We start from the raw sequence: 22,349 nt of genomic DNA, 5'->3' as shown, positions 1-22,349 counted from the left end.
CAGTGTTCACAGGCTTGCAGTTCTTTTGAATATATTTTAGCAAAAACAAGGTGCCAAAAGTGTAAGCGTGGATAAATGGAAGCCAGAAGAATGCAGATCATATTTATTTTGCACTTTACTTTACAAAGCTTCTTTTTTAGATGCAAATATTTTAGCACTGGTGATTAAAGGGGCAGGTGCTCGAGCCTTCCTTCACCAACCCCCCATAATTTTTCACTTTTTAAGCATCATTTGTCTTTCATAACATTTAGGCTACTTATTCTCATTTAGAATTCTTTACCTTCTTTGTTGTAAGGTGTATCATGATAGGTTAAAAGGAAGACAGAAAATATATGAATTCGCAGAGGAAGAAGTGAGTTCAGAATTAGTTGACAATATCACGAATACTGCCACCTGGAGTTTAACCATAAAAAATATGTGATCGTTTAACTTGAGAGGCAGATGTAAGATGTTTCTATAGGAAACAAAGAAGGAAGTAAGGCCTATATCCATTTTCTAAATGTAGTTGTCAAGAGTCTATGAACTTACGTTTTTTATTTACCACCAGAGGTCATTATCCAACACATAGTCTCTTATGGTCAGACCTTCAGCCTGGAATCCACGGCAGCCTTCATTGGCCAAGGCCTGCCCATGAGGCCATTTGACTTACATGTCAAACAACCAAGCACAGTTTGTTTAATTCGTTGTCACGTTTCGGGGCATGGAAATGTCGCCACAATAACATGACTGGTGTGTAAAACTCTTGGACGTATTTTAAAAATTCTATGCCATGAACTTTAAATATTTCACATACTTTCAAAAATCCAGCGTTTAGTTGATCCTGAAATAAGTCAGTTTGACATGCATGTATACCAGAAATCCTGTATAATTCAACCAATCCAACAATGACTTTCTAAACTCCTGAAGCGTTTCCACTTTTGTGTGCCATATGCATCAGACGTTTGGCAAGGTCCATGGGCGTGGCGTCTGAGGCTGAGACTATTCACCACACGTTCTCTCACACTACACAGACTGTCACACCATACCCTGGACTTCAGTTTCTACAACCATTTAAATCTGATTACGCACACAGCTGCAGCCAATCACACACCCTACAAAAGCCTGACTCACACACTGTTCAGGGTGAGAATTGTGTAAATTTATTTCTCCGTTATTGAAAGCAAAGTTATAGAGCCATTTCGAGTTTGCCTGGCTCTTAGTCTTAGTCTCTGTCTCGCCTTGATCTAGCCTGTTTTTCCTGAGTCATGTATCGTAACCTGTCTCCTAATTTTGTCTGTTTTATTGCCTGCCCTTGAACTCTTGTCTTCCCTGGATTACCTGTTTGCCTTCCCTTTTGGATTAAATTCGCCGTCGATTGACCCACGCCAGAACTACTCTTTATCTTGCCCTCGATATACCTGTTTGTAATCGTCAGAACCTTGCCTCTTTTACGACTATGTCATCATGGTATAAAGCTTTCCAGATGGATCTGCATGCCTCTCGTATGATTCCCTCCATAACAGAAGCATTATGTCATGGTTCTTATCAAATATATTGCTACTGTGATTTGTCTCTGTTATTTTACATTACATGTCAGGTTCATTGTTGAAAAAAGGAGGAAGTTCAATGGCAAAGAATAAGATTTTAATAGAAGGAACAATTTTAGTGAAAAATTATAGAACAGATGTCGACTGTTTCTTTATCTGTGCTAGCATTCACAATTATGAAAGATCTTAAACTGTAATTCAGAGAGTATTGTCCTTTCCTCAATCCATGTGCTCACAATCTTTATTTATAGTATAGAATGCACCCCCATGCAGGTGCTGAAACCATAACCACTTTTGTGTAACAGACAATGATGAATCATAATGAAGGAATGTCTTTAAAAGCACAAAAAGCTCCATTAACTAATAAGAGCATTCCTTTTCTCTTTTGTTTTTTACTGGAATACAATAATGAGGCATTAGAAACATATCACAGTTCAAAACATTTACCAGTTTTACTGCTACGCCTTTATTGTTCAGTCTTAATTAATTTGCATTCAAGCACTGAGGAGCATAATGTAAACTGTCACCCATTTACATAAAGTTGCCCCATAGTGACTGCTACATACTGTCAACCAGGAGTTTTATAGTTTAACTAGAACTAAACCCATTAAAAATACACATTAACTAAAATAAAATCTTTAAAAAAACTGGTTCAGTTAGTTGTCAACATTTTAACTTGATGTACTGAAACAACTTTAATTAAAATAAAAATGTATAAAAACCATACGTACAGTCCAAAACATTTAACATTTTCATTTATTATAATAATAGAAATAAAAAATTATGTGTGTAGATCAAAGCACCAGGAAATGTAGGATATGTGAAGAGGAAACGGACGAGGTTAAAGGTTTTAAAAAAAGCCTTAGTATGCAAGACTGCCCTCTGTGAAAAACGGTATGAGATGTTTGTGGAGTATTATATAACATACACAGGAAGCAATGGTTCTCCAATAATAAGGAAATAGGATTTTACTCATGAGAATGGTATCAGGATATTACTTTGTTTTGATTCAAGATGAGTATTAGAAGCATACAGTAGTATAATATTAACTATAAAACAGCTTCTATATATTACAAGCAGTTCAGTTATGTTTCATAACATATTAGTTACAGTTATCCATTGGTATTCCAAAAACCTGCCACTAGTTATGTAAAGTTACATAATTAGTTATGAAAGAATGACGTTTCTGATCGTAATTAGCTTGTCTGATCACATGATTTCAAAGAAGGATGCAGTAGCTCCAGGAAGAGCTCATCCCTCATTTGTGCATTTCTCAGCCTTGAAAGTTATATTTACATCACTAACATGTTTTGTTCTTTGTTTATAGACTATACATTTGTTGTTATGCTAAGTAAATACAAATAGTAAGGTTTAATTGTATGGTGTCATTACACATTTAGAAATGAAGTTCACTTTGTTTTATTTTTTAATGTGACTATAGACATATACTCTATACTCTTACAAAGTACAGATACTTAATTGAAGAGTATCATTACACATTTTGGAGGACAGCATAATTTAAAAAAAAAACTTTTTGTATAAACACATGCTGACACCAGGGCTGACATACTAACTGTCAGTTTGGTATTCTTATCCATTGTGTGAACTGACTTTGAAAAGGACAACAGCAGAGGTATGGAAATATTAGACGGTGGATTGATTATTTTTCACATTTAATCCAGATGAATGACAATACCTAAACTTCCCATAACTGAACAATAGGGTAATTCGCGACACCCTTCAAGGAAACAAAATTTAACCGTTGAATTAAAGTAAAACCAAAACTGAAGTGACTGCTTCGTTCAGCATATGTGTCTATATAAATAATAAGTTAATACTGAAAAAATCTGAGAAACTAAAGTATGTTTTTTTTTTTTTTTTTTGAGAATAAACACTATTTCTATTTACATTTTTATAAAATATTGAATTCATTTTTTGTTTATTAATTTATTTTAAATTCTGTGCCCAAGAAAGGTATTCCTGAGAGCGGATTGCTTACATAAATGCAACCACATAAAAAAAAAAAAATTCAACCAATTAATCTTTATTCTTGAGAAATATTAAAGTTATAGTTCAGTCAAAATTTTAAATTCATTCATAATTAGCTTATTCTCATGTCTTTTCAAGCCTGTCAGATCTTCTGTGTGATTTTTGTGGAACATTAAAGAAGATATTTTGAGAAATGGTTGCCAAAATGGTTTTGTTTCATATTTAATTTTTTCTGTAACGATGGGGCTATGATGGGTGGTATAAAAAATAAATATAATATTATAATATAATATAAGTGGCATTGCTCATATTTTCATTGTGCGATGGAGATAGCATTTAACTGTTCATGAGGTAGATTGCCCGGGGAAAGAAGCTTTTCTTGTGTCTGGCTTTTCTGGTGTTTAGTGCTCTTCAGTGTCAGGCAAAAAATTAAAAAAGCAGACCGCTTGGACGTGAGGGATCCAGAGTGATTTGGTGTGACTGTTTGACATGAATTCCCCCAATTTCACAAGCTGCTACCTGTAGACAGACAGAGCTAGCAACAGAGAGCTAGGTTAGTTTGGTCTGGAGGAGTGTTGGGATGATGGTGTTTTTGCATTATTGACACACTGTTTTCCTAATGAATGTTGTTCAGTTGCTTTGACGCAATGTATTTTGTTTAAAGCGCTATATAAATAAAGGTGACTTGACTTGCCTTGAAGACCAAACTGAAATCCACAGAGAAGATCCTCAGATAAGTCCGTGGTTTGTCCAGATGCTGCAGGTTCACTGCATCAGTCCTGTTCACTCGGTAAGCAGACTGCAGTTTGCGAGGCAGTTAGGGTCCAGTGATGTCCTTCAGATAAGCCAACACCAGGGTCTCAAATTACTTCATGACCACAAATGTTAGGACAACAGATCTGCAATCATTAAGTCTTGCGGTGTTTGGGTTTCTTTGGAATGTGGATGGTGGTGGAGCAAGTGAAGCAGGAAGGGACTTTACACAGCTCCAGTGATCTGTTAAATATTCGTGAAACAATGTTGGCCAGCTGGTTAGAACTGTTTTTTCAGAGAGGTTTTTCGCATCCTTTAAGACAGGGGTGTCAAACCCAGTTCCTGGAAGGCTGGAGCCCTGCAAAGTTTGTTCCAACCCTGCTTCAACACACATACCATGTAGCTTTCGAAAAAGCCTGAAAAACTTGATTAGTTGAATCAGGAGTGTTTAATTAGGGTTGAATGTAAATTCAATTTCCTCCCAGGAATTGAGTTTGACACCCCTGCATTAAGACAAAAAGAAAGGCCTGGCATCTGAAGTCAGTATTAATAGACTAGGACAGTGGTTCTCAAACCTATCCTGGAGGACCCCCTGCCCTGCACATTTTGTATGTCTCCCTCATCTATCACACATGATTCCACTCATCAGCTCATAAGTGGAGACCGGAAGACCTGAAGGGGCTATGTCAGATGAGGAAGGGAGACATACAAAACGTGCAGTGCTGGGGTACTTCACAGAGATGTTTGAGAACCACTGGACTAGGTTTCTTAAAAGGCCATGTGCTCACAATAGTTAATTAGATATTTTGCTGCTTATTATCTCCATTTTTAGTCATATTATTTGCATTGATTGCCTGCATAAAACAAAAACGAAAAAGCATTACATACAAGGAAATTGACTTTTCTTGAAAATGTGTTCCTCAAAATAGATTGTTGTGATAATAGATAACATTTTTATAAGGCATATGTGGGGAAGGATTTCACATATAAGGAAACTGACATTCCTCAAAATATTTTGTCCTAAAAATAGGCTACTCTTACATAAGAAACAGATAAATATGCAAATGTAAACTTTGCATTTAAAATAAACATTGAACTTAGAAGAAGAGTACAGACCAGACAACTAGTCAATCGAGACCCATTAAATATATCAGTGAGCCATTTCAGTATTAATGCGGTGATGATAAGCATCAGTGTGTTTAAAACATATAATTATTAGACCATTATGTAAGATGAAGAAGTATGAAAAGGCACATCACATACATTTTCCATGGCAGAATTTTCAATTCTTTTGAATTCTATAATGAGCAATCCATCATATGTCAAATGAAGAATACACCCAACATACTGGGCACAAGTCCAGGTTTCTATTTTACAAGCTAGCATTGCTTTCAGTAGTGACCTTCATATTTTAGCTATAAGCACAGCAACGGATCATCAAACGTTTACTGGCATGTGGCAATCAGAAATATGCCATGGCTTCACAGTTTACCTACAGAGCCTATGCGTAATCTTTTCTTTTGTGGTGAACATATGCCTCATCAGGTTCCCTGTAAAAACACACCTTTGTCTGGTATCTCAAACCTAGGACGCCAGTGGAGAGATTCATTATCTAACATCATCAGATTAAATTGTCTAACAATGGTCTTTTTTGTGCATAAAAAATTCTGCAGCCCAATTCAAGCATGAATACAGAGATGTCTTTCACGGAAATGCTTTTCAAATGCATCTGCCGTTAATCCAGCTCTAATGGACAAGTGTATTCAAATAAATCTTGTCTATCAGCCGGAAGGCAAGACCAGGAACTGAGTGGGACAATAGCTAAGCAAGTCTGAAGTTACGGAGCTTCTAGCCGTAAATAACTCGGAAACATTGGCGATCTGTCAGTCGGTTGTGGTTTGATTTGTTAATTGTCATCCGTTGTCAAACTGGAAACTCCATTTCCAAGCTGATGATAGATGCTGGATACTACACACACACACACACACACACAATGAAACTGTTTTCATAACTGTAGCACTCAGTAACCCTCAAACAATGTCATTTTTTGCAAGCATCGTTGTATAGTCACATCATAATACTTTTATTTAATAATTTATCATTTGCTTAATAATCTAATATTTTTCTATTTTCCAGCAAATGTTTCCTCTAGCCTGCAATGCTGAAAAACTGGGGGGAAATCATAGAGTTCATAAGAGTTTTCCTTATAGTCTTCTGTCTTTTGGGGTTTAAAGTACAAAGGTTTAATTAGCTACTTGGTCAGGGTAGATTTACTATTTATATAGTAAAGGAAAAAGGAAATTATTTTTTTAAAGGATTGAGGAAGTTCATCATTGTGTGGTCATTCCCTTAACAGCATCAAGAAATCTTGGTTGGTACAGATTCCATTACAGCACACCTTGCAGTGATCCGCCCAGTGCATCCTCAGCTATATATTCGGATGACCAGAATATGAAACAGAGTGCTACTCCTGTTTAGGTACTGAGGCAGAAACTGTACGCTTGAAAAAGTAAATACTTTGTTTCTTTCTTTTGCATTATCCTGACATATTGTGTTTTTACCTGTTTTCACCAGGTTTTAATTTCTCTTCATTGTTTTTGGTTTCAGGTTATAGCAACACTGCAACTGCAATCTCATAGATATTATTAAAATTTGGAAGCACTGATATTTTCAGCAGGATGGGAAAACAAGCCCGAACTACACCCATTGGAAAAGACAAACCCACTGTCCACACTAAGGTTAGTTACCCGTCTTATATTTTGCTAATCATTTATTGTGTCCTTCAGTTTGATTAACAGATTATTATTATTATTTTTTTTTAGCTGGAAGTGGAAAGGTCAGTCGATCGGCCAGTGCGATGTCCATTTGCTGTTCATTTGCGAAACTATGCAGATGGCTCGACCCACCAAGATACACTGCATCACAAAGCAGTCAAGGTATCTTTAAATTGTAATCAAAATAACTCCATGTTTATAACAGTTTTGAACTGAAGAGAACAATGTTCTTTAGCTTAACACAATAAAGTGAGATGTTACAATATCAACAACAACAACAAAAAATGTGAACGCGAGTTTATTGATTTAGCAAAAACGTAGCCTACTTTTATAACTAGAAAAATTACTTTAAATATGTATTATTTTTCTCCCTCCAGAATATGCCCTGCAATTCCAAAACTTGCGAAGGTTCCATCATGAATCCCAAAACTCTGATAAAAGGCCCTTCCAAAATCACACCTTCCTCAGATGACATCCTCACCCAGGCTTTGAATTTCATCGACCAGTACTACAAATCATTCAAAATGTAAGAGCAATGTACTCTGTAAATATATATATATATATATATTTATAACAATAGCAAATATTCCAATGAATGATATTGTAAGTGAAACTTAAAACTGAATTGTGTAGGCTACATTATGTAACGGGACCTTCACACCATCCAGTCTGACTCAAAATAGTTAACCATTCTTGACAAGTTGATGTCATCACGCATGTGTGGGTGGAGAGGTGGAGTTCCTATCAACTGCGTTTCATTTTTATTATGAGAGCGTTTTCTTATGGTTTCACGAAACCCGTCAAAGTAGAATAAAAGATTCACTCTTTATTAACGGAAACGATTATATTTCGTTCGTCTTTTAAAACGGATGGAAAAGTGACATTTGGTTTACTTTACCAGGTGACTAACCTATTCTTACCGTTTGCACAGCCCGAATCAAACGGAGCACCAGGCTCGGATTGACAGGGTCACACTGGAGATCACCCTGACTGGCTCATACACACTCACTACAGATGAGCTCACTTTTGGGGCCAAACATGCTTGGAGAAACGCGCCGAGGTGCATTGGAAGGATCCAGTGGTCCAATTTACAGGTATTTTTTTCCCGCGCACGTTATGACTAGCACTTCTACATCAAAGTTAGTCGTTTAAAAGTGTGTCTCTTCTACAGCTTTTCGATGCGCGTCAGTGCACGACCGCCAAGGAGATGTTTCGTGCCCTGTGTACTCATATTAATTATGCCACCAACGGAGGAAACTTGAGGTAAGTCGAATTTATTTATGCCTGTAGTCATTATGGATTTGTAACTAGTATTAAGCTATTATTGTGTGGGCGATTTATTGTCGCAAAAGTCTTGATACAACAGCAAATGCCGTGACGCAGGTTTGAAAAAAAAAGAAAAGAAAAAGAAACAGAAAAGGCCATTGCAATTTTAAAGTTAAAGAATTGTTTTTCTTTGGACCTCTTTATAACTCTGGAATTAGAAACTGAATTGTATAATTGATTATTATTGTTGTTGTTATATTATTATTATTATTATTATTACTATTATTGTTGAGTTACAGGGTATGGCGGTTTTGCTATCGTATAGGCTATATACACTGTTGCAGAAAAATTAATATTTCTGTCATATTTAAAACAGAGTTCTATTCTAATCCTGATCTGAATGTTTACGTGTTTTTAAATACATACTGCATAATAGTACATTTTTAGTCAAGTTACATAAAAAATAATCTTCGACGCCCGTTAAAATTTTCTCAAAATGTATCAGATATCAAGAACGAAAGTTAATAGCCTATTTAGTTTAAATAAAATGTAAATTCGCCCACTGCACTTTAGGGCTGCATTGGTAAACTCCACTTATTAAACAATTTTGTCAAGATAAATATATACTTTATGTGGTAGCATCTATTAACTATTTTTATCCAAGTCAAATGTACCACTAAATATGACAATGACTTGATTAATTGAGGAATGCTCCTTTTTCTTTTGGTTTCGGTAGATCTGCCATCACTGTGTTCCCTAAAAGAACAGACGGAGAGCATGATTTCCGTGTGTGGAACAGTCAGCTCATAAAGTACGCAGGCTATCAGATGGAAGATGGTAGTGTGATTGGAGACCCATCAAGTGTGGACTTTACACAGGTAAGCAAACAGGAGTATTGAGGAGAGCAAATATGAATATTTATATTGTTATATATTTTATTATTATTATTATTTATTAATAGCATCTGCCAACCATATCTTTGCCTCTTTTATCATTTTTTTCCGTCTGTGTGTTGTTGTCTCAAGCATACTTGACAATAAAGCTCTTTCTGATTCTGATTCTAATAAGAAATATTCACATGTGATAACTGCTGGAAATGTCCACTATTTCTATAGGTGTGCATTCACCTGGGATGGAAACCAAAGTATGGTGGATTTGATGTGCTTCCACTGGTCCTGCAGGCGAATGGAGAGGACCCTGAAATTTTTGATATTCCTGAAGAACTGATCCTGGAGGTCCCAATAGAGCACCCAGAGTAAGTGATTTGGGTCATTCCAGAGAAAGGGGGATATATTTGATTTCAAATGTTTGGAGGTAACACGTTTTGTATAGTTATATCCCAGAGGTTTCAGAAAAAAGAAAAGAAAACTGGTTATTCTGATCAGACGGTGTTATGTTCTGCTTTTGTTCAGGTATGAATGGTTCAAAGATCTAAACCTCAAGTGGTATGCAATTCCTGCAGTGGCTAACATGCTCATGGAAATTGGTGGTCTGGAATTCACAGCATGTCCATTCAATGGCTGGTACATGGGCACAGAGATCGGAGTCAGGGACTTCTGTGACAGCCAGCGCTACAATATTTTGGAGGTAGTTCGGCTTCACTCTCTCACGACGATAGCATAACACATCCCACAACTTTTAGTACTAATGCTTTTACTGCTTATGTCCTGTAGCGGGTCGGCCAGCTAATGGGCTTAGAAACACGCAAGCTGTCGTCACTGTGGAAAGACCAAGCACTTGTGGCTATTAATGTTGCAGTGATCCATAGCTACCAGGTAAAGATGGAATATATGGTAGAAATATTGATATGCAAATTGATTCAAGATCCTGCAGTCTCACTCTTATAGTTTCTGAAATAATATTCATAAAAAAGCCATTTAGAGATGAATTGTTCTTTATATTGCTTCATTGGTTTGCAGAAATATAAGGTCACCATCACGGACCACCATTCAGCAAGCGAGTCTTTCATGCAGCATTTGGAGACAGAAGTTCGTCTGCGTGGAGGCTGTCCAGCTGATTGGGTGTGGTTGGTCCCGCCCATGTCTGGCTCCCTCACCCCCGTGTACCATCAGGAGATGCTCAACTACATCCTTTCCCCCTTCTTCTATTACCAGGTATCAGACTTTCTGATTAATCATAATTAGACATAACTTTTGATGAGGACACCCGTCCAGATACGCTACTGTTCAAAAGTCTGAAGATTTGTTTTCACTTGAACGAAATTCATTCTTTTATCTAGCAAGGATGCATTAGATTCATTAAGACAGAGTAAATACATTAATAATGCAACAAAATATTTCTATTGGAAATAAACACTGTTCTTTTGAATGGTCTATTCATCAGTGAGTCGTGAAAAGTATGAATTATAGCAAATCAGCGTATTAGAATGATTTCTGAAGGATCATGTGACAAAAATAATACCTAAAAACAATACCGAACTTTTGAACGGTAGTGTTTATAAAGAAACCCTTGAAATTAGCAGTGTAAACATGGTGTACATTTGTGGTGTATTTGTAGGCTGATCCATGGCTGACACACAAGTGGAAAGATGAGAAGAAAGGTCTTCGGAGATGTAAGGTCAGCTTCAGAGGACTCATAAGGTACAGACCAGCAGCTTCTGCAAACAAAACAACACTGCACTACATTCATGCCAACCACCAGTGCCATAACACCAAAATACTTGTGTTCTTTCTTTATAGGGCAGTGTTTTTTTCTCAAATGCTCATCAGAGCAGTCATGGCCAAGAGGGTGAGCTGCACTGTTCTCTATGCCACAGAAACAGGGAAGTCACTGAGCTTTGCCAAAAAACTGAACACCATGCTCAACCGTGCCTTCGACTCCAGGGTAAGAAATTCTGTCTTTAAAAAGTGCTTTTCAAATATTCTATTAAAACCAGATCAACATATGAAAAGCAACATTTGTTCTTGTCTCCTAATATAGCTGGTATGCATGGAGGACTATGATTTCAGTGAGCTTGAGACAGAGAGCCTTCTGATGGTGGTCACCAGTACTTTCGGCAATGGGGAAAGCCCAGGAAATGGAGTGGTATGGTCATAATATTGCAAATAATTATATATATATAAATATATAAGATCAATACACTACCATTCAAAAGTTTGGGACCAGTAAGATCTATTTTCAGTAAGATTTTTGAAGCAAGGTTGCATTTATTTGATAAAAAATACAGTAAAATTCTTATATTGTGAAATATTATTACAATTTAAAATAGCTATTTTCTATTTTGATTAATTTTAAAAATTTAAATAATTTCTGTGATGGCAAAGCTGAATTTTCAGCAGACATTACACCAGGCTTCAGTGTCACACAACCCTTTAGAAATAATTTTAACATGCTCTAGTGTTTAAGAAACTAATGTTATTAACAATGTTGAAAATATAATATTTCAGTAGAAAGCATGATTTTTCAGGATTCTTTGGTGAACATGAAGTTCAAAAGTACAACATACTTTGATTTGATTGAACACAGATTGTTTTGTAACCTAATAAAAGCCATACTGACTCCAAACTATTGAACAGTAGTGTATAAAAAAATCATTTCTAGAAGAATTCAATATTGATTTTGGTTCATTGCAATTTTATTATCATTTTCTTTCCCTCAGAACTTCAAGAAGCAGCTATTCAACTGGCAAAACCTGAAAAACACCGTCAGGTCTGTAGTCTGGCACTGTAAAGATCATCACCTGTAAATATTCTGAATATTTAGAAGCCCTAACATGTTCCTCTCACTACAGGTACAGTGTGTTTGGCCTTGGCTCACGTGTGTACCCACAATTCTGTGCCTTTGCCCATGCTGTGGATGACAAGCTTGCTGAGTTGGGGGCCAAGCGTCTGACTGCCACAGGGGAGGGAGATGAACTTAATGGGCAGGACGAGGCTTTCTCTGCCTGGGCATGCACTGCTTTTAAGGTTAGCAAGGTTTCATAATTCCCTCGGGCTTGTAAATTATGATTCAGGGAACCAAAGAAATAAATCTTCTACTACTATAGCAAACAAATGACACATATGTGTTTTTAATTTAAGGATGCATGTGAGGAGTTTAACATTAAAAGACAGATGAAAGCTGTTGAGCAACAGTCGGACGACTGGAACCCACAGAGATACAGAGTGCAGCATGACAGCTGCAGTCTGAACCGAGTTACAGGTACAAATCTACCTCCACTTATCAAAACCCTAATAATTCAGTCAATAAAGTTTGATCAAACCTCAGTAAACACGATTTCACTGTTTTTATATGCATGTATCTTCTGTTTTTCCAGCACTGGCTGCTCTTCACTCTAAAACCGTGTTTCCTATGACGCTGAAAAGAAGGCAGAATCTGCAGAGCGCTCAGTCAAGGTTTGTTTCAACATCTTCTCTAAAACTTGTAAACGTTTCTGACAGCGCTGTTTATTTCAAAGTATTTATTCCTTTTTCAGTCGTTCTACTATCCTGGTTGAGCTGAAGACCGATGGAAACACAGAAGCCTTGAACTTTGCCCCTGGAGATCACGTGGGGGTTTTTCCAGAGAATTCTCAAGAGCTTGTGAATGGTATTTTGAAGCATCTCCCAGACGCCCCTCCAGTTGACCAGAGTTTCCACCTGGAGTCCCTTTCAGACTCTAGTCAAGGTAACTATCACTAACAGCATTATAATAAACTAAACACAGTTCAAGTTGGGAAGTGTTTCTATTGAGCACCAAAATCCAAGCTTATTTTTTATGGGTCTTTCCTTTCAGAGGAAAAGAGATGGCTGACAGATGATCGTATTCCTGCTTGCACGCTGGCACAGGCTCTTACATACTTCCTTGACGTTACAACTCCACCTTCGCAAAGCCTGCTGCGCAAACTCTCTACCGTGGCGGCTCAGGAAGAGGATCGCAAACGACTTGAAGCACTTGCATCTGTAATTGCGTTACATTCTTCCTTTTTAAGAATTGAAATAAGGCACTTGTTCATGATTTTGTAAGAAATGACACATATTTCCAGTGGACGCATTTACATGATTTCCTCCATTTCTCCATAGGATTTCCAGGAATACTCTACATGGAAAGATTTCTACAGGCCCACCTTTTTGGAAGTGCTGGAAGAATTTGCCTCTCTGAAGGTCCCTGCCACCTTCCTTCTCAGCCAGCTTCCTCTGCTGAAGCCTCGTCTGTACTCGGTCAGCTCCTCGTTGGACCGCCATCCGAACGAACTACACCTCACTGTTTCTGTGGTGGAGTACCACACCCAGGGTATGATACTAAACCTATTACAAACAAACAAGACTAAAACATTAGACAATAACTGAAAGCCATGTTTCAACATAAATGAGGATAATGTTCTGTTCTGTTTTATTGTAGGTGGAAAGGGCCCGTTGCATTTGGGCACCTGCAGCACATGGTTTAACACCATCAAAAGAGGACACACAGTTCCCTGCTTTGTTCACCGGTATTGATAATTAAAACCTCAATATAAATATGTCATTTAAATAAAATGGTATATTGGCTTTCTGTATTCCAAATCTTAATAAAATAGAAAACGTGACTTGCTCTGTATTTTAGCTCGGGTGGATTCCATCTCCCAGAAGACCCCAGCACTCCAGTTCTTCTTATAGGAGCTGGTAGTGGGATTGCTCCTTTCCGCAGCTTCTGGCAACAGCGCTTCCATGACATGAAAAAGAAAGGTGATCTATGCGACCCTATTTAGTTTTGAAGTCAATGAAGTTCATACAAAAAAAAGTATATAATGTCTTAAGATTCAATGAGGTTCTACCAAAAAGTAAATACATTCCACCACAGTATCCTGTATTTCATTTGAGATTTTATTCGTCTTTAGTTCTTGTTTCTCTTTTGAAAAAGTTTTGTCCTTAATAGTATGTCTTATTTAACCCACTTTTTTTTAGGTCTGCAAATCAGTCCTATGACACTGCTGTTTGGGTGTCGTGATTCAGAAACAGACCATCTGTATAAAGTAGAAACGCTGAAGTTGAGACTTGATGGCATTCTGGGCAATGTCAACGCAGCTTACTCTCGGCAACCTGGTAAACAAAAGGTACGTCTCTGAAGTTCCATTCATGCTGTATTTTACTAGAGATAATGTTTATTTATGTTTGTGTGTCAAAATCCAGTTCCATCCAGTCAGTCTATTCTTTTACTCAAACGTATTTACTAGGGATGCACGATAATATCGGCACAACATCGGTATCGGCCGATAAAAGCTTAAAATGACCATTATCGGTATCGGCCGATATGAATATTTCTGCCGATGAGCCAAACCGATATTCTCCAAGTGAAATAATTGACCTGTTTTTCAGATGTGAATGTCTGTCTACATTTGTAAAATAATAAATTTATGGTAGAATCAGTACAGAAGACATACATGGATTTCTCTTCAGTAAAATTAAAGTTTAAATATATCAGTATATATTTGTATATATATCGATATCGGTATCGGCATCGGCCAAAATTATTTAGAAAATATCGGCATATCGATATCGGCCAAAATCCAATATCGTGCATCCCTAGTATTTACACTGGGATCAGTTGGTGTCTTCAGTCTAACTGTAAGCTTGTGTTGTTTGGAGCAGATGTATGTGCAAGATGTCTTGAGGGAACAGCTCTCTGAAAAAGCCGTGGAGGTTCTACACAAAAACGCAGGGCATCTGTATGTCTGCGGTGGCATGAACATGGCCCGAGATGTTGCTTGCACTTTGCAGGATATCCTTGCAAGTAAAACAGGCATGGCCATCGCAGAAGCTGGAGAATATCTGGAGAGGATGAAGGTGAGCTCACCAAATGCATTTTGATTTGATCTTCATCTCCTTATGTGAAGTGAACTCATGCCATCATCTTTTTTATGGCAGGTTGAGAAGAGATACCATGAAGACATTTTTGGAGCTTAATGGCAGAGATCTGCTGCTTCACATGAAGAAAAATCAGTTTCACCACATGCACTTTTAACTATTGAGATTCTCACCGTGTGCTTTGTGTATATTCTTGAAGAGTTTTTAACAGATGTAAATATAGTTTCTCTGTATCAGTATGGACAAACAGGATGATTGATTACACATGAACCTTTATTGTATGATGTCCAAAACTGTGATTTAAAATGCTCTATTTTAAGAGGAAAATGTATGGCTTTAGTTTACTGAGCTAATTTCTTTGGTTTATATTTCATTTCTGAAAGATGCTTCTCACATTTTCTAATGTCTTCTATGTACTGTATGACCTCTGAGACATTCCGACTTAATTGTTCTAAGTAATAAGCTAGCATTTGATAATTATATTTTATTTATGTTCTTTCTTAGATCATTTATAGTGAAATGGATTTGATTTAGGTAAAGACAAAATAAATGTGAATGAAATGTATGTGTCTAATTGAATAAACAAATAAAATAGTCAGATTTGGATAAGGCGTGTTTGTGTGTTGGTGGAGGGTACAATGAAACCTAATCACAGTGCAAAATAAAATGTGCGATTAAAGACACAATGAAACAAAGGAATTAAACAGATCTACTGTTTTAACACAATAACATCTAAATAAGTAATCAAACATTAGAAGGTAAATCTCTTATTTCTTCAGATTCTTTCAAGACATCATGTTGTGTTCCAAAGGCACACAGCCATAGAAACAGTCACCAAACCAGATGAAACAAAAGATTATGGACATTCTATATCATGTTGTGACAGTGATGAGTGGAATTAACAAGATCTAACTAAAGTGAAGGCGGAAGATGCAGAACGCATCCAATCAGAGAGTCATTCTAGAGAAGAATGATAGTGAAAGAGAATGAGAAGGAAACCAGTTAGTCTAAAAAAATTCTTATCTAAACAGAGAACAAAAGAAACAAAAGCCATGACGGGAATAAGAAGAAAGGGAAAAAAAAGGCCAGTAGCATTAATTCCTATTTAGGCACCACACAATTGAATGCAGAATTTCTACAGAGGTGTCACATGACAGTATTGCCACGTGTTAACCCACAGGTTAGTTCAGTGAGAAGCTTCACCCAACACTCTGAGCTCTGGAGAAAAAGGAATAGCCAAAGGGAAGCAAAAATAAACTTTTGTTCAATATTTATGAACAAAATGAATGCATGTTTGTTACTCAGACACTCACAAACTAAAAGCCTTTTAGAGAAGCATTCACTCATTTAGCTCATTTCACAAACTGGTTAACAATAGCTTGCCAGAATTGTCCAAGAAAATATTGAAAAGCTTTAAAATAATATGAATAACAGCTGCGCTAATCTTTCTGAATTTGCTTTCCTGTTTGTGTTTTAGGATGCTCATGCCAAGGCTTCCAAAGGAAGTAAAACTTTACTATCTAAAGCCCATACCAGATATGGCAAGGAGGAAGAGTTTGTTAAACAAGAGAGATGCCAACTTACATGAGACCAGTGGTTTAAGAATATGCTTGATTTATAATTGCTTCACCTTAATTTATTGCCCTTTTTTATTATTATTTTAAGTCATCTAAAGCACCAGCCACTTGGTTAAAGACCAGTGCATTAGACAGTACAAGTTATCACATATACAATACAAAATTTCATCAAATTACAATTTATATGGGCTTGCTGAAATAAACACAAAGGGCTAATACGAGGAGCTTTAATTTTTGACTTCAGCCACATCAGTGAAATTCAGCAAATTAATCCTAGTGAAATCTGAATTAAATGGACATTTGTAATGCTTGATCAAGCTACCAATATGATAGTAGTCTCTATTGAAGTGATCTCTTAATAAAAACAAACTTTGGGAAAGAGCACAATTACTTCATTTATTTATTTACAAACAATACAAAAAAAATAGAACATGGAACCACGTCTGCTGCAGCATCACGTTCATATCCCACTGTGTATGAGGAAAAAAATATATATAATAATTTAGTAAACAAACTAGAAATTTGGACACAAAGCAATTTGTAAAAAGTTTAAATGTACCAACACTCTGTAAAAAAAAAAAAAAAAGAAAAAAAAAAAACTAAAATGAATAAACCAACCGCTGGGTTTTTATTTCCGATGTGACTTCTTCGATGCAGCAGCCTCTCTACGACCTTGTTTTAAACCCTGTGAACAAGACAAGAGTTGAGCTTTGATTGAAAAACAACCAGGTGCATGAAAAGAAACTTGTGAAGGGCAAGAAGTTCCAAATAGTAAAACTGTACCAAATAGTATCCCGTGTGATAGCCGCTCATGTACCAGGAAATAAGCATACTGCCCAAAGCTTCATCATCCTCTAGAGAGTCTGGACTCATTGGTGGAGGTGGAGGGATCATCTGGACCAACAATCATTTCACATTTTAGTTTATTTACTCCCATAAAAACCTGAATGGGTTTCTTAAAATGCCATTTCTAGATCACTTTTCATGTAAGAATATGTTTAGAATGTTTATTTCAATCTGGTTCTTACTGGGGGACCGGGTGGAATCATGGGAGGCCATCCAGGGAAGACAGGTCCAGGACCTTCTGATCGTCTTCCATCCATCTGGAGAAAACATAGTATTTTGTGTGATGTAATATTAAAACCACTTAATTGACAAGCTAATGAATCACTTTGTGTAATTTGTTGAATAGGGCCTTTTATAACAAGAAAAGAGAGCATCACAGAAATGTTCAATATTCACCTTTTGGAAGTGAGGTCCTGGCGGGGGTCCAGGTGGGAAACCAGGAACCCATGATGGAGGCCCCATGGGAGATCTGCCTTTAGATTTGTGCTTCTGATGTTCTGATGACTGCTGTGGAGTAAAAGATCGATCACTCTCCTCTGTTGAAGACTCCGCTTCTTTGACCTGCAATTAGACAAATTAAAGCAATATTATACACCGGAATTATTAAAGTAATAGTTCACCCAAAAATGAAAACTTCGTGTACTCCCTGTTAGGCCATTCAAGATGTAGAGGAGTTTGTTCTGAAAGCTCAGCAGTACATCATTTGCTCATCAATAGATTCTCTGCAGTGGTTGAGTGTTCAATCAGCTGATAAAAAAACATCACAAATAATCCACAACAAGGCTCCAGTCCATCAATTATCATTACTTGTGAAGTGGAAAGCTACACGTTTGTAGTAAATCCAAAATTAAGAACTTTTTAACTTCAAATCCCCTTTCCATAATGTTGCTTTCTCCAGGGAAATAGCTGTGTCACTTGAATCAGGAGAGTAATATAGACAGAACAAGCTCCGCTTACAAGCAAAAACAGTTCCAAACAAATATGCCGGTGAATTTTGTTGTGAGAGGAGAACAGGAGATTTCAGTTTTCTCTTCTTCACTGGCAGAAGCTGTACTATGGTTTTGATCAGACGCTATGGACTAAAGCAAACAGCAACCTCCTGTTCTTGCTTGTGAATCCCAAACAGAAGTGACTTAAACTGTAATTCGTCAACTGGCCGCTAGAGGCCGGCTGCTAAAGAGACTCATTCCCATAAACTCCCAAAGTTAAAATTGCCAACTTTCCAGCTTAAAAAAAGAAAAAAAAGCCTGGTTCAAAAAATTATTTTGGTCTACATAGTTAATTTTGCCCTTTATGAAAACTGTGAGGGGGGTGAATTTTTTATAACTATAAAATTTCTGTATAATTAAGGGCGTGGCCACTTGAGTGACAGGTGGATTGACACTGCCGTCAAAGCTAGGGAGGCATTGCTTCAGCAACCAGCGCTTGCCTTTTAGTCCTATTCTGCCAAGATGGCAACAGCTGGCTCCACCTACTTTCGACTTCAAAAATGCTTTTCGGAAACTTATGGGTGATGTCACAGACACTACATCCATGTTTTTATAGTCTACGGTTTAAAATTAAAAACACCTTAATGAAGCTTTCATGCAACATGCAGCTTTTTGTTTTACAAGATGGTAATTGATGGACCGGAGTGGTGCAGATTATTGTGATGTTTTTCATCAGCTTTTTAGACTCATTCTGATGGCACCCATTCACTGCAGAGGATCCATCGGTGAGCAAATGATGTGAAGCTAATTTACTGTTCAGATTAAGAAGAAAAAAAACTACTCTTCACTTGAATGGCCTGTGGCCATTCTCAATTTTGGGTGAACTATTTCTTAAATCTCTCAAATGACTAGTGTGTCTAATTAAAAGCAGTGAAACATTCTACATACATCTGCTGTTTTTTGAGTGTCTTCGTCCAAATCTGAAGCCTCTGTCAGAAGGTCACTGAGGTTCTGCTCTTCCTCATTACCATATTCAGTATAACAGACCACACAGGTGCCTTTCTCCTGGTCGATTGAGGAAATCGTAGCAGCATACAAGTTGCCATCTTCAGACCAGAATGCATAACAGGAGTCCCCGACTTGCCACTGTTGTACACATTTCAGTTCATCTGCATTGGCCTGTATTATTTGGATACTTCAAATCAATAAGTTCTCACACTATTCATGATTACCTCTTTATCAGGTGCTGCGTTACATCTTTTTTTGCATTTACTCTTTTTGTTGTTTTTCCGCTTCTTCCCAGGGAAATCTTTTTTGTGTGTCGTCACATTATCCTCTCCTTTCAATGCATTCTGTTGGGGAAAGGAGGATGACGAGCAGAGAGAGAAACAACATCAGGGTTACTGAAGAAGCAAAGTAAAATGCAATGGATTTTAAGCATTCAATAGCAATGGTCGTATGTCTTTTAAGCATTGTTTACCTTGAACGACGCCACCGCTTTATCATATGCTTTAATCAAAGCTGTATCATCCCAAATGTCCGAATCATCGCTCTGAAAAGAGGAAAGAGATTACTGACCAATGAACTTTGCCCAAAGCTTTGTGCTACATATTTCTCAGACGTTGTTACTCCAACTGTCCAAGACCACAAAACAAAACCGCAAACTAGAAATGTCTAACTGGACTTTTAATGTGCAGCTAACAAAACGGTTCCGTTAGCTGACGAGCAAAACATTTATCTCGATATTTTTTCTAATCTAAAACACAAGCCAGTGTAGCGCAATCGGATCACTTTCAAAATGGTTTAATACTCACTTCACCCGTCCCACGACAAAATATGACTTCTTCTGCACCATTCGCCATTGGAATTTAATATTTAAGACCGTAAAGCAATATTTCACAAGTGCAACGTGCGCCACTGATGTACGTCAGGTGCTGATGACGCTCAAATCATGCGACACTAACGGTTCACGTTCTTTTGAGTCGAATCTTTTCAACAAACGGATCTAAAGCGATGTGAACGATTCGTTAAGGATTAGGACTCAATTAGGTTAGATTCAACTTTATAGTCATTAAAGTCATAATGGTCCGACAACTGTTTTTTTTTTCATTAGTTCTATTACTAATGCGATGAGCACATAACAAATAAAATATACTGTAAAGTTTTTTTTATTATTATTACTTTTGATACAATTACATTGAAGACTTTTTAAGGACCTGCGGAAACCTGATCATTACTCAGAGCAAAAATGTTTTGTTGACTATGCATTTTTAGCTTTGAAATTTGAGTGCATCTCTGGCGTCTTTCATACTTCTTTTTGTGAGCAATGGTGCAAATTAAGGTTAAGGCAATTTAAATCAGGTTAAGTTTACAAACATATGAGTAACGTTATCCATTTGAACTTGTTAAAAAGGTCACCTGTTTACCATCTTGACTGGATAATACGATTTTCATTGTCAATTTTTCATTTATTTTGCTAATGTTTGAATGTTCATAAGAGTCCACTTACTACTATGCTGTAATGAATTAATATTAATATTTTAGTCTAGCGGCTGGAAACTAGCGACTTCTCCTGGTTGGAGTTATTAACATCATCAACTGAAAAGCAATCGTTTTGTAGGCTTGTATTTCAAACGTTTTCAAACCGATCATTCGAGTCTAATATGATCCAGCGGGCCTCCAATTGCCCATTCCTTAACTAAGTCATGAAAAATCGTGAAAAATACATATCCGAGTGTTTAGAATCGGTTCTTTGAAATGAACTGTTCAAACCGATTCGCGGAAGGTAGTCGGCTGCGACACATCGGGTTTACCTGTTGCTTAGCAACTTAGATTGCCTACGACAGAAAATTCCAGTCTCTGGTATATTTCTGCATGCAAATCTCTAATATTCATAATGCCGGACGCTGCTTTGAGTTCATACGGAGCGCAGGTCGTGCTGGCTACATCCAGTGATGAGAATCACCCTCCCGAGAACATCGTCGACGGGTCTGTAGATTGCTAAATGCTGGAAGCAGAGCCAGCCAACTTAACTAATGTTGTCAAAAGACTAAAATATATTTTGCTTTAACTTATAATTAATTAATTTATTTCTATAGAAAAACTGAGACGTTCTGGATTTCAACTGGCGTTTTTCCACAAGAGCTTATGATCCGCTTTCCAGATAACAAGAGCATTTTCAATGTTTCCATTCACAGTTACAACAGTAAGTGTATAAATACAAACACCCTTGCAATCAGTCTTTAGTAATGTCTTTACGTTTATATTTCATTACAGTCAAAAGGCTGAGAATAGAAAAGGGTTCATCAGACGATGCGTATCAATGTGAAGCGGTTGCAGACACAGGTAAAGCTCAAACTACACTTATTTCCATCGACTGATCCTGATGTTATTCACGTGGATATTGTTTGTTTCAGAGTTTGAGCACACAGAGAGCAGCCTACAGGCCAATGATATTTCTGGGAGTTACATCTCAAAGAATATCTTCAGATAAAGCAAGATACTCAAAACCAAGATCTCACTTTTTTTCTTCTTCAGGTAGATGTATCATGTACTACAACACATCTGCGGTTTCTCATACTGTCTGGATATGACCATTTTGTCTCTGTACACAAAGTGAGTTTTCAATCATGAGAAAATCTCCATCTGGCATTTGCTTCTGAAAACTCACACAAAGCAACCAAAGTAGATCACTGTATATTTTTCTTAATAAACATTGCCCTAATTTCTATTGTTTGATATGCAAGTCTCCTCCAGTGCCATTAACTAAATTTAAAACAAAATATATTAAAAGTTAAATAAGGCTGAAATAAAACTGAAATCAAATTGCTAGCCAGTTTGTCCCACATGAGGAAAGTGTAACAGAAGTTTGGAAATTAAAAAGTGTTTTTGGTGTTCGAGTGGTGCA

At 37.0% G+C, this 22,349-nt stretch overlaps 3 protein-coding genes across 7 annotated transcripts; 2 read left to right on the top strand and 1 right to left on the bottom strand.

Moving 5' to 3' along the window:
- Positions 1–6,735: 6,735 nt before the first annotated feature.
- On the top strand, positions 6,736–15,621 carry nos2a (nitric oxide synthase 2a, inducible). Its single transcript, XM_052592247.1, has 26 exons — positions 6,736–6,777; positions 6,876–7,006; positions 7,091–7,204; positions 7,420–7,568; positions 7,974–8,136; positions 8,214–8,305; positions 9,045–9,186; positions 9,424–9,563; positions 9,721–9,895; positions 9,982–10,083; positions 10,228–10,422; positions 10,826–10,908; positions 11,008–11,152; positions 11,249–11,353; positions 11,928–11,977; positions 12,060–12,234; positions 12,349–12,469; positions 12,585–12,663; positions 12,744–12,934; positions 13,043–13,209; positions 13,330–13,540; positions 13,649–13,736; positions 13,850–13,971; positions 14,191–14,339; positions 14,875–15,069; positions 15,151–15,621. The coding sequence occupies exons 2-26, from the start codon at positions 6,947–6,949 to the stop codon at positions 15,187–15,189; spliced, it is 3,252 nt and encodes a 1,083-aa protein (XP_052448207.1). The 5' UTR covers positions 6,736–6,777; positions 6,876–6,946; the 3' UTR covers positions 15,190–15,621.
- Positions 15,622–17,049: 1,428 nt separating this feature from the next.
- LOC128000247 (survival motor neuron protein 1) lies at positions 17,050–21,030 on the bottom strand. Of its 4 annotated transcripts, none has more exons than XM_052592250.1 (9): positions 20,861–21,030; positions 19,923–19,994; positions 19,660–19,794; positions 19,391–19,588; positions 17,910–18,074; positions 17,696–17,770; positions 17,451–17,561; positions 17,286–17,352; positions 17,050–17,137 (listed from the first exon to the last, which is right to left on the bottom strand). In XM_052592250.1, the coding sequence occupies exons 1-8, from the start codon at positions 20,894–20,896 to the stop codon at positions 17,296–17,298; spliced, it is 849 nt and encodes a 282-aa protein (XP_052448210.1). In that variant the 5' UTR covers positions 20,897–21,030; the 3' UTR covers positions 17,050–17,137; positions 17,286–17,295. The 4 variants fall into 4 exon arrangements, with proteins under 4 accessions (XP_052448210.1, XP_052448212.1, XP_052448208.1 ...); XM_052592252.1 differs by having other exon boundaries at positions 19,675–19,794; positions 20,861–21,020; XM_052592248.1 differs by lacking the exon at positions 20,861–21,030 and adding an exon at positions 20,257–20,418.
- Positions 21,031–21,210: 180 nt separating this feature from the next.
- LOC128000205 (intraflagellar transport protein 25 homolog) lies at positions 21,211–22,170 on the top strand. Of its 2 annotated transcripts, none has more exons than XM_052592246.1 (4): positions 21,211–21,430; positions 21,541–21,647; positions 21,719–21,787; positions 21,980–22,170. In XM_052592246.1, exons 1-4 carry the CDS (start codon positions 21,339–21,341, stop codon positions 22,033–22,035), a joined length of 324 nt encoding a protein of 107 aa, XP_052448206.1. In that variant the 5' UTR covers positions 21,211–21,338; the 3' UTR covers positions 22,036–22,170. The 2 variants fall into 2 exon arrangements, with proteins under 2 accessions (XP_052448206.1, XP_052448205.1); XM_052592245.1 differs by having other exon boundaries at positions 21,859–22,170.
- The last annotated feature ends 179 nt before the right edge of the window (positions 22,171–22,349 follow it).

The sequence above is a fragment of the Carassius gibelio genome, chromosome A5 (genome assembly GCF_023724105.1).
Source record: "Carassius gibelio isolate Cgi1373 ecotype wild population from Czech Republic chromosome A5, carGib1.2-hapl.c, whole genome shotgun sequence".
NCBI classification, from domain to species: Eukaryota; Metazoa; Chordata; class Actinopteri; order Cypriniformes; family Cyprinidae; genus Carassius; species Carassius gibelio.
This window is presented reverse-complemented; position numbering and strand designations above follow the sequence as displayed.

Bases quoted from the DNA above. Each gene is read 5' to 3' on its own strand.
- LOC128000205 (XM_052592245.1), top strand. From the start codon at position 21,339: ATGCCGGACGCTGCTTTGAGTTCATACGGAGCGCAGGTCGTGCTGGCT. The intron at 21,648-21,718 runs GTAAGTGTATAA...ATTTCATTACAG, and splicing joins TTCCATTCACAGTTACAACA to TCAAAAGGCTGAGAATAGAA. The intron at 21,788-21,858 runs GTAAAGCTCAAA...TGTTTGTTTCAG, and splicing joins TGAAGCGGTTGCAGACACAG to AGTTTGAGCACACAGAGAGC.
- LOC128000247 (XM_052592248.1), bottom strand. From the start codon at position 20,304: ATGGCGAATGGTGCAGAAGAAGTCATATTTTGTCGTGGGACGGGTGAA. The intron at 19,995-20,256 runs GTGAGTATTAAA...TCCTCTTTTCAG, and splicing joins TTTGTCGTGGGACGGGTGAA to AGCGATGATTCGGACATTTG. The intron at 19,589-19,659 runs GTGAGAACTTAT...TGTGTACAACAG, and splicing joins AAGAGGTAATCATGAATAGT to TGGCAAGTCGGGGACTCCTG.
- nos2a (XM_052592247.1), top strand. From the start codon at position 6,947: ATGGGAAAACAAGCCCGAACTACACCCATTGGAAAAGACAAACCCACT. The intron at 7,569-7,973 runs GTAAGAGCAATG...CCGTTTGCACAG, and splicing joins TACTACAAATCATTCAAAAT to CCCGAATCAAACGGAGCACC. The intron at 9,896-9,981 runs GTAGTTCGGCTT...TATGTCCTGTAG, and splicing joins AGCGCTACAATATTTTGGAG to CGGGTCGGCCAGCTAATGGG.